The 11569-nt window shown below is 41.5% G+C and overlaps 1 protein-coding gene across 4 annotated transcripts; it reads right to left on the bottom strand.

The window, feature by feature from the left end:
- Positions 1–3460: 3460 nt before the first annotated feature.
- On the bottom strand, positions 3461–11329 carry spina (spindlin a). Of its 4 annotated transcripts, XM_031855708.1 has the most exons (9): positions 11198–11329; positions 8512–8591; positions 8171–8280; positions 7784–7889; positions 7214–7262; positions 6909–7044; positions 6605–6722; positions 5355–5588; positions 3461–4722 (listed from the first exon to the last, which is right to left on the bottom strand). In XM_031855708.1, the coding sequence occupies exons 4-9, from the start codon at positions 7821–7823 to the stop codon at positions 4523–4525; spliced, it is 777 nt and encodes a 258-aa protein (XP_031711568.1). In that variant the 5' UTR covers positions 7824–7889; positions 8171–8280; positions 8512–8591; positions 11198–11329; the 3' UTR covers positions 3461–4522. The 4 variants fall into 4 exon arrangements, with proteins under 4 accessions (XP_031711568.1, XP_031711566.1, XP_031711565.1 ...); XM_031855706.1 differs by having other exon boundaries at positions 7784–8280; XM_031855705.1 differs by lacking the exon at positions 8171–8280.
- Positions 11330–11569: the final 240 nt, after the last annotated feature.

Below are 11569 nucleotides of genomic sequence, written 5' to 3'. Positions count from 1 at the left end.
GACCCTTTCAACCCCCCTACGTTGGGCCGTTTCGGGTGCTGGAGACCGGAGACAAAACCTGCAAGGTCGACATGGAGTACGTAGCGGTTGACCGCCTTAAACCAGCACATCTAGACCTGGACCAACCGGTACAGTTGGCGGAACCCCCACGGTGGGGGCGGCCTCATGCCCTCCCACCTCAGCACGACAGGACCCGGAGGGGGCCTTCAACAGTGGTCCTGCTTCCGGCCCCAGAGACACGGAGTCGGGCTGGTCGGTTGATCCGGGCCCCGAGACATTAATGGTTGGGACTAATCTCAGGAGTTGGTGAATTCTGGGGGGAGGCATGTAGGGGACGACCGAATTCACGGGGCCCCTTTAAGGAAAGGGTGTTATACCAGAAGTAGCTAACGTAGCCTGGAGCCGCTGGCCTGCAGCAGAAATGAGGAGCTCCAGAGGTCTGGTGAGCTCGCTTCTTTCTAACTCCACACCTTCAGAGTTTCTTTTTTGTTTTGAATTTCCGTACTTTCAATCTTCAGCCCCAACCGACGCTGAGGAAAGGACTTGACATATTTTGGACTTCACATAGCTCCTTCTGGAGTCACTAAAAGGTTCAGACTTTTTTCATATAAGAAAACAGTTTATTTTCCAAAAATATTGAACTTCTTTCAAGGGCCTATATGTTTTTTTTTCTTTTAGATTTGGGGGTAGAGCCTGGCTGATGCTGGATTCTTGAGGCAAATATTCAATATTATAACATATTAACAAATACAACTAGAAAGGTGCACTCATTACTGCTGTATTCTGTGATGGAATGAATACAACAATGAGCTGGAAGGTGTCCTAAAACACATTTCATTCAGACTCAAAAACATGCGACGATGTATGCAGGCAATCGTCCCGAAGTCGTCGTATAAGACATTTCATACAATCTTGCCAAAAACTAAATTAAAATTACCAAGCTGTCTACCCAGAAGTGTGTGTACTGGTAGTTCTGTTAGCTCTTAGCCAAACACACCGTACCTCGGGGCCGTTTAAGAGTAGTGCGTGATGAGTAGGAAGGCAGTCAATGGCAGCATAAAACAGGAAGTAAGAGGTGTTTTGAGAAAGGTCCTGGAGCATGCAGCCATAACTGGTCACCCAAACTGTGCGCTCAGCTCTGGACGGACACAGAGGTGCACGATCACTCACGGACTCGCGCACAAGCGTAACCAATCGCATGATCCTCCTGCCAGAGATGATGATAATGATACATGAGCCGATTTTAACACCAACATTTTTGACAAGGACCCCTTAAAAGTGATTATCAATGAATTGTGTACTACGCTTGATATTTAACAGTTGAAAAGTAAACTGGATCTAATTTACTTTTTTGGTGGTCACGGATTTTCATAAGCTTCAATCCGTGACCACTGCATGTTGCTGAAGTGCCCTTGAGCAAAACAACAAGCCCCATCCGACCTCTGAGACGTCAAATACCCGAATAAAAGAACCATGCTGGAAAGAAAACAAAGCACGCCATGTCAGGTTTTCCATCAACAATAGAAATTATTAACATACATTTTAAAACATACAAAAACAAAAGATACAAGGCAGAAGTATGACAGAAGGCTTGTGTCATTACAACATGAACCACGATAAATTGAAATGAACCGACTGAATTGGATATAACCTCGCTGCAAATCAAGTCTCAGATGTTATCTCGTTAAATAACAATAGTGCCTTTTGAGATGATCACGATCTCTCTTCAATGAAAAACAAAAGAGATTTACACTTACAGAAACCTACAGATCTCTGGGAGTTTGTCTGTCTTACAATAAGAGCTGTACTCTGCCTCGGTGACTAACGACATCACAGGAAGTACACCGGCTGGAGGTTTTTCAAACTTTACTCTGTTCTGTACTTTGAGTTGGCCGAGACGTCTGATTGGTTAACGATGTTGCATGGCTCATCAACCTTTACTGGGTTATTTTCTAAAAATAGAATGCCAGTAAACATTCTCTGGTAGCTGTTGGTGTTTTTATTTATAGTAATGTAATAATAATTTAGAATTATTCTCAAACCCCAAAAAACGTGACAGAGGACTGAAGTCTGATTTATACAGTAAATTAAATGTTTTCCGGCTTTGTTTGGAAAAGTGATAAATGCTACTAACAGATTCCGTGTCCCTCTCCCCCCCACTGCCTTCCTCTTTATACATCCAGCCTTTCACGGTCCTGTTGCCGATTGGCTGGAATAGTTTTTGTTTGTTTCCTATTTACAGCTGTATGAATATAAATTTGATTATTGCATTTTCATTTAAATTTTGACTCGGACTCATAATACTATGTGGGCTTCCACGGTGTATGAACACCAGAGGGTGTTATTTCAGCATTGAATTATTTGCTGAATTTGACAAAAAGTGTATTAGATTAAAATCTCTGCCTGCGCCTTAAACATTATTATAATATATTAACAATTCAGATTTAGTTTGAAGCTCTGCTGTAATAAACCACAATTATCCTTTAAGGAACAGACCGGCCATCAATTTCAACGTTCTTTAGCTTCAATTAACGAGGATTCTTTTCTAGTCCAGAGAATGGGTCTGGCTACTTTGTTTGAGATATCAATAAAAGCTCTATTCTAACTTATGAATTGATATTTTTAGCTCAACACTTGCCCTTCACCTGCAATTTCAAATCCGTACAGAACACGCGTTCATGGAAAACCTTCAGTCTCGTGTAAATCCAAATAAAATTAGTATGTACATTTGTATAAAAAGTGAAATGTAACCCTTCATTGGTAATCTCTTCATATATACTGAACACGACCGACTGTGTCCTCTTACTGCATACAGGCTGTGGAGCTTCTTCAGACGGCTCTACAGTCTATAGTCTTTGTGTGCGAATACAAACGGGGATACTTTTGTCTCAGTAATAATTTGATCAATGGTGCCACTGATGGCTCTGAGATTGAAATCTTCACCGCATCTCAATGGTGGATTTGTTTTTCTTGTTTTTAAGTCCAACATACTGATGAACTGTCTGGGGTTATATTATTCTATTATGCTTAGCCCCACCGAGATTTAAGGTGCATTAAATCATGTTTCCCGGTCCTTAAATCCACAAAGTGTGACATTTAGAATCCAGCAGCGTGTTCAAGGTTCAAATGGAGGGAGATCCCAGGAGAACCAGGTGTTTAAAACAAACTGCCAAGGACAGAAAGGGCTTCGGCCGAGTTTCAGTTTGTTTCTCCGTCCTTTGACTCCTTCACTGACGACTTAGAAAAGACAACACGAGCAAATCCAAAGGCTTTCGTGAAATCACGAGAAAAAGCTGTCCGATTGTCTTCAACATCAAACAAGTTCACAACAGGAAAGGGGGGGTTGGCAATGATCAAAGCAAGAAGGAAAAAAGTCCCCATCTTTCTTTCTTTTTTTTTAAAGTGACAGTTTTCAGCTGCAGACGTCTTCAGATGAGGTCCTGTTGACCCTCTTCATGAGTATTTCAGCTGGAGTTGTTGAGATGAGCTTGTAGCACATGATGAAGGAACCGGTTTGGTTTGGTTCTGTACAACAGCTGGGACAGATGGCCCACTTCATTGGGACAAAAGGGCCGTATATATTACGCTTTGGGAAACATTAAAAGTTTCTTTTGAGTGTGATTCTTTTATTTTTTCTGCCCCATAGGTTCCCAAAATCTTCAGAAAGTATCTCAAGTCCAACACTGAGGTTAAACTGGGACCAAGAGGAAAAAGATGACGTGTTAGGAACGGCCAATAAAATATTCAGAATTATTAAATAATTCGAGTAAAAAGATTTTACTAACTAATACAAAGTTATGAGAAGTCAAATTGTTTTTTTTAAATCAATGATGAAGTCAAAACTATGAGATAACTATCAGATAGTAAATTATTATTATTATTATTATTATTATTATTATTATCGGTCTTTGCTGAAGTCGAAAACGTGACAACAAATCTTCGAGGACTTTTAGTATCGTCATGTTTCCACGCTGCCAGCCGCTCCAAACCACATTCCTTATGTCATCTATTAGTTCTTTAGTACGATCGAACTTTTCGATGACACCTTTTCCTCTACCAGCAGCCCACTGGATGAAATCAGACACTGAAAATGAATTTGACGGTTCAGTTTCTTTAGGCATACGGACCTCTTGGCAAAATCATGAAAGCATTTCAGGGGTCAGGTAATTATTGTTTAGAATTTCAGATTCGACAAAGTTGTATCCTCTCAAAATATTTTTCTAGAGTAAAACTGAATTTTTGGACCTTGTAAGAGTAATAAAACCGTGGCCGACGTTTGTATATTTTAAGGGTTTATGAAGGTCCGGATGAGAGTCTTTAATGTCACCGAGCTGTTTGTTTTTTTCCCATCTGAAACATTCACGGACAAATGCCGATTCTCAGGAAGTATCTATCCTGTCTTCTTTCTGTTGTGTGAATTCCTTTTGTGAGTTTTCTTTGATGGTCTGAGGAACAAGGGCTTGTGATGTTTCAACATGTGCTGCGTTTTGTTTCTGTCACAAGGGTTAGTTAGGGTTAAGTCTTACGAGGTTTTGACCAGGTCGTAGACGTAAATGAGGAAGTCGTCGTCAAACTTGATGAAGTAGACGGAGGGCTTGGCCTCCACCTGGTGGATGACCATGCCTGATCGTTTGCCACCATCCTCTTTGGCGTACTCCACCTGTTTGCCCACCAGGCTGTCCACCACCTCGCCAGGTTCCCTCTCCGTCGGGACACTGTCGTCTACAGGGAGGGAGGGAGGGAGACAGGGGTGTTAGCAGAAATTGGTTTTATCATGTTTTTTACTCTTCTAGTAAAAAAGAGAAAAACAGAGAGATAAAAAGACGTTTCAAGTCAATTTGAAGGAACAATTATGAGTAAGTAAAGTTTGAACTAAACAGTAAAGTGTATGTCCAACATATAAGCACAGTCAAACCAAAACATACGACTGAAAAAGTCAATTCAACAAACTAAGTTTACCCAATGAACAAAATGTTATTAAATATAACAAGAAAATGAACAAGACATACAACGAAATATATATATATATATATATATATATATATATAAAATCTCAAGTATAAATATAAAATGGAAAATATATAAAATTAATTAACATTTTTGATATTTAAATTCATAAAATATGTATTAAAAAATACAAATCATGAGAAGTAATAATGATGAAATTATAGAAAAAATATTTTTAAATGTATAAACAATGTTTCATTTTATAGGTTTATAAATATTTACTTTCCAATCACAGGGCTGAGCGATATGGCTACAATAGATATCTGGATTTAATTACATCTCAGGTAGGTTCCTCTTTAAAATCGCCACCTGTTTAAACCAAAGTTGAACAAGAGGACTTCACTCACTTGAGTCGGGCATGATGCGGAGGTCTCCCTCTTTGTAGTCGTCCAGCAGCTGGTACATGTAGAGGACCGGGTCTTTCTCGTAGGTTATGTAGAACCAGGTGGTCATGATGGGAGCCCGGGCCAGCACCATCCCCCTCCACTCCTCTTTTGGACCCTCCTCCGTCTCAAACATGTGCTCCACAGCTTTACCGATCATGGTGTCCGCTAGGTTGACATCTGTTAGACGGGATTTAGCTGCAGGGATTAAAATAAATTCAAATCACCGGTTCAAATCTGCCTGGGAACCTGTGCTGCATATCAGACCCCTCTCTCTGCTGACTGAATAAAGGTACACAAAACATCTTTAAAAAATCCACATTACAAAAAAGAAAACAAACAGAATGGATAGAAAATGGAGAGACTAGATGTCTATTTATCCTTACCATGGGTGTATAGTGGCCTTTTGAGACTCACTTTGTCAGACAGCTTTACACTGATGACTTGGCTCAACTTCCATCAGTCTAAGCTGGACTTTGAGCTAAATGCTAATCTTAGCATGCTAAAGTGCTACCATTAGTATGCCAACACGCCAATAGTAACATGATCAGGCATGTTAACATCTCATGAATGTTAATGCTGACTTTTAGTATGTAACATTAGGAATTGAAGCATATATAACTTTTTAGCATAGGACACTTGCTTAGTGTATTAGCGTGTTATGATCTGCCAGCATTAGAATTTTACACTAAGAAGCCTAATGTTAGCAGGTTCTGCCAAAATTAGCACTCTACTATAATAAACTAAACATTAGCATATTACACTAACATGCTGAGTGTTAGCATATTACTTTCTGCCAAAATTAGCACTGTACTATACTAAATTAAACAATAGCATATCATAATTCCATGCTAAATGTTAGCATGGTATGCCAATACTGATATACAATGTATGAAACATTAGCATGTTACAATGACCTGCTACATATTAGCATGTTCTGCGAACACTAACATGCCACTACACTAAACAATATTGCACTATCATGCTAATGTTAGCATGTTATGTTTTGGCGACAAACTTTTGCAGATCAGTGGGCTATGTGCGATTAGATATGTGAGTTTTTTTACATTTTTGTTCGTAGAAAATGTTCAAAATAGTTGCAAAAGTTGCAAACGAGTAAAAATAAAGACTTTCTTCCGAAAACTAGTAAACTAAATGAGCAGCCTTCTATCACCACTGTGTTCAGCGTGATCCTGTTCTCAGTTCAGTCTTACCCAGTCTGTCCGGGAGCACCTCCAGTCCCTGAACCCTCTCGTCTTTATGGAGCTCCAGACCATAAACGCAGTCGAAACCATCGTACTTTACCAGATAGAGCGACGGGTTCACTGGCACCTGGTGGACGCATGCATTTAAAACATTGATTTCTGTTGTTTTCGTGTGTCTTTACACACAATATTACAAGTCGGTACGTTTGCTTTAACAATGATAGTTTTGTGTGTTGGAGGCAGATGGCAACGTAGCAGCCTGGATGCTGACCTCAGCAGTTGTGTATGCCGGTACAGAGTCCCGTCAGCTTACCTGGTCGAGCACCAATCCTTTCCAGACTACGTGTCCTCCTCCTTCCTTCCACACGTGTTGGATCCTGCAGCCGACGACGTTGCGTTGAGGCTGCGACAGAACTTTGGTGGTCGGCCCCAGACTGCTCTTGTGTTTCCTGCCAGGAGGCATGAAACAACATAGTCAACGTCATCGGATTTGCGTTTATTGTTTGCACTTTGAGGTGCATCTATAGAATTCCCTAATTAACTCATATTACGTTCCCTTTGACTCCAATTATTTTGGCTATAACAAAGACACACGAGCTGCAAACCCTCTTAACTCACTTATGAGGATTCTTCTTCTTCATCATGTTTGCAGAAACACTTGCATGCCCTGAGGAGAAAAATAACATCACAGCACATTTGTCAATTCAAATTACAACTTCCTGCTAAGATTTAAAGGATGGTTTCTGGTCTAGCCTATTTACTAGGGATCCTGCATAATTTATTTTACTGCTGCTGACCATTTTCAGAAATATTCAAATAAAGGGGAAAGTCAGTAGTTGTGAACAGAGGCTGTATTCAAACATGGGCATGGTGAAAAGGATCGTGGGAATTTGGTCATTTATTGCATTGAAAATGCTTCTGTTGAACCGACCACTCCATCCTCTCAGTCTACATCCCCACGTGATGATAACCCATCTTCAACGTCAAAATAACAGTTGACTAAACACAGACTGTGGTGGATTATCTCAATGCAGCGACTTTCAACTCTGCAAGTTGACTTCAACTTGACTTCAGACAAACAAACTAAATCTAATGGAAATCTGTCAGAAAACCAATACTACGACCATGTGGTGTCTGCAAGTTGAATGTAATAACTGTGTGTGCCCTGCTGGTGAAATGACCTCTGACCTGCATCAGCTGTGTCTCTGTGTCCCGGAGTGCTCTTCATTCATCTGGAGGCAGGGAGGCAGCCAGGCTGCCCGGCCACACAGCTACAACACAAACCTGTCCAGGGCTTCAACAGGAGGAGGAGAGGACAGAGAGCACGTTATCTAATGTGAGGAATAACACAATGACTTCTAGTCACAAAAGATGTCTGTTCATGGATCCAATCTACTCTCCTGCTATAGCCTTCACTGACATCTACTGGTGAAAAGCAGGAACAACAACAACATCAAGAACAGACCTCGTGTCATGTCTGTCAAACTGCTGCCTCATCATTCTACGTCACCTCGACTGTTTCTACCCAGTCATGATTAACTGGTCACAAACATTCAGCTTGGTATTAAATGTCACCATGTCTTGATGATGATGATGATGATGTGTCTGGAGCTGCATGCTGGGAACTCTGCATTACAATCTTCTTATTAGCTTGGCGTAAATACTGGAAGCAGCTTTAGCAGATACTGTGTAAAAACGAAAATAGACACATGAAGAAAGTTGTGTCTGCTGCATCTGTGTCTGTCTTTTTCACAATAATTAGCATGTTAAAATGCTAAATGCTGCATGTTACCATGTTCTGCCAACATTAACATGCCAGTATACTTCTCTTAACAGTGCAGAGCGGCGGGCATGAGCTAGCCAGAGGGGCACGCTCACGTGCACTAAACAATCAGTGCAGGTTTAGCAGTATTTACCCTGTCTCCAGTATTCAGGAGCGCTGATGTTCAGCAGGTTTCCAGCTTTTAAGTTTTCCGGCCCATCTGCCGAACCAAACCTGTGACAGAAAAAATACAAAGTCAACCACTCAACCACATTCAAAGACGATTGATCTGAAAGCAGGACTGTGGCTCTCAGTGAACAATGCCAGTAAAATAAGTTAAACTTCCATATTATTGGTTATACCATTGACATATATACACGACCTCATATACGAGCACCTGTCATGAAGTTTAATAACTTATCAACGTGATGACAACAGAGCGATGGAGACGCTCAGAGAGCTGGTGTGAAGCTCCAACATGTGCGGAGAGGCAAGATTAACTGCCTTTCGGTTGCATGTCTTCGCCAACCAGTCGAGTTGAGTTTACATCCACGTCTGTCCAAAATGTCATTGCTTCATCATTTTATGCTTTTAAACAATGTGTGAAATATGAACGTTTTATCAGAGCACACATTGAAAACTCAAACAGGCTCAGAAACAACAGACATTTTGCAGCATTTGGCTGCAGCTGGTGTTGATTTCCCTCCTGTTGCCCTGGGCAACACATGATTAGCCTGTTGTCATGAGGGGCAGCGCAATGCCCGACTCACTCTGTCCAAGACGCTACTTCAAATGGACTGAAACCGGAGAGTCCGACACTGGGAGCAAAAACGACATTGTTCTTTGTGCACACACACACACACACACACACACACACACACACGCACACTAAAAAAATTACATTTCTCTCTGGTCCCCCCTAAAACATCTGGATGTTATCAACTCCTAGCACTGCCCAAACTGTTAAAACGTTCAGACTTCAGCACCGTGATTCAACAAGGACAATAAAGCTGGAGTGGTCTTGTTTTTTAAGACTAGTTCTAGTACTTTAACTCCCAACTTGCCAAAAACTCATGGTTTCATTTTATTTGGTTTCTGTATTTAAAAAGCTAGACTTTGAAGTGCTAACTCGGTGTTTGCACACCGGGCTGTGTTCTTTGAGTTATGGCCAGGTTGAAACTTTGACTTTTTTCAATACAAACAAAAGCCTCATCTCAATCTCAATAATTTGATTATTTCATCACCAGCTCTGCAACACTGTAGCAGAGCAGTAACCTTGGAAACATTTGTGGGTAGCGTACATGCTACAATGTAGCAGAGCTGTAACTGTAGAAATGTTTTTAGCTAGTATCCATGTGAAACTTTAACTGAGCTATAACATTGGAAACATGTTTTGATAGCATCCATGCTACACTAAAAGAGCTGTAACCATAGAAAAATGTTTTGCTACTGAAGAATAGCCTTTGGCTGCCCTCCGACTGTCACATGACTAGTGATGGGAGACTTAGTGGGGACTTCCTGTCTTGCACATCCACTGCAGCTGAAGATAAATGATGGATTCAACCCGTTTGTGCATCGGGATGTCGTTGCAACGTTTTATTAGGCCCAACTGACGAGAGGTTAACGGCCACGTTGCCGTAGTGGTATTGGGTGAGGTTGTATCGGAGTAGTGTGCAAGTACATGACGACAGTATCAGACCCGATACTTGATTTTTCTATGGGAGCATCCCTCACTGGTCCTGAGAATCATCTTTTACTTCAGCAAATATGCCAAAGCTGTAAAAAAAAAAAACACTTTGATGTTCAGTTAATGCAAATGTTAAATAAAAACCCAAACTGTGTTCGAGGGATAGCATGATTTTATTGTGATTTGGGTGAACTGTGTCTTTAAAAGAGAATATAGCTCACCTATATGCTGTAGGAAGACAGATGTATTACAGATATATTGGAATCATACAGTTTTGGGTACCGCAAGTAGACAAACAAACAGACAAAACAACACCACTGTAACCTTTCACTACTCTGATCTTCAGTTGAGATGAGCATCAGCCGGTCGGTAGGCCTGCTGGAGCTGTAGTTGCACCATCAGGCTGCAGCTGACCTTTGATTTCATTTGGTTACGAGTTGGTAAAGGGGGCGTGGCCGTCACCAGACTGGAGCATTCAAATCAGCTTTCAGCAACTTCAACATGAAAATCACAGCACTGTTCACGCTGTTGTTACTTCATTCAATGCATGGGAATTTAAAAATAAATGCAGCAAACGCATCTGTGAAAAGCTGTGCCAAACCAAACCCTATGTTTAAAATGAAGGTTTTTACTGCTTTCATTCTCCAATGACAGCAGTTTTAGCCACGTGTTTGCTTTATTTCATCTGCCAGTAAGGAGCAGGTTGCTAGTTCGACTACCACTTTGCTGACTGGCTAAGTAAACAAATAATTTATATATTCAGTAATAATCCTCACTGACAAACGACCGAGCAGTTTCTGCAGGGCCAGTATGTCAGCCATGTTGCTCGCCTTTTTATAACAATTATTTACAGCCCCAGATCTGGGGAAAGGGGGCGGATAATGGGCCTCAGAAAAGTGGACATCGCAGGGACTGTCCGGCAGGATTTCTGCGGCAAAAGGCAGAAATATTCCAGACGGAGAGACAGCAGCAGACCGGGCTCGGTCTCTCGCTGTCTGCCGCTACTTCCCCCGCCCCTCCCCCGCCAGACCAACCGTCGAAGGGAGAACACCAGCGATAAAACGAGCGCTCAGTGTGTGTTGCTTTTGGCTGTTCACCTGAGGGCTGACTAGCTAGCTAAAGAGAGACAGGTGCATATTTGTTTCTGTCTTACCGTTGTTATTTTTAAAAAATGGAGTTCGAAGCGAACTGCGGCGGGTTTTCTCGCCTCCTGCTGTTTGTCCACAGAGCCCGTTTCGACTTCTCAGGAACCAGCAGAGAGACTCCACAGCCATCTCACCGCGGAAAGTTAAGGTGTACCAGAGGAAACGCAAGACGTCCGGTTCAGCCTTTCACAATAAAAGCGCCAGGGACTGAGACTAGGCTTTGACTAGATATGAAAGTGCATGTCACAAATGTATTGAATAAAATTTAATTTAAAAAGGTAGCTGGAACCGTATGTCCCCTAATGTTAGCTACATTTAGCGACAGGAATACTACCGGAAATCGTCCGCTGTCTTCTTCAGTGTCAGTTGTATATCTGTGT

Source organism: Anarrhichthys ocellatus, unplaced genomic scaffold (assembly GCF_004355925.1).
Source record: "Anarrhichthys ocellatus isolate YVR2014 unplaced genomic scaffold, GSC_Weel_1.0 scaffold16, whole genome shotgun sequence".
NCBI lineage: Eukaryota > Metazoa > Chordata > Actinopteri > Perciformes > Anarhichadidae > Anarrhichthys > Anarrhichthys ocellatus.
This window is presented reverse-complemented; position numbering and strand designations above follow the sequence as displayed.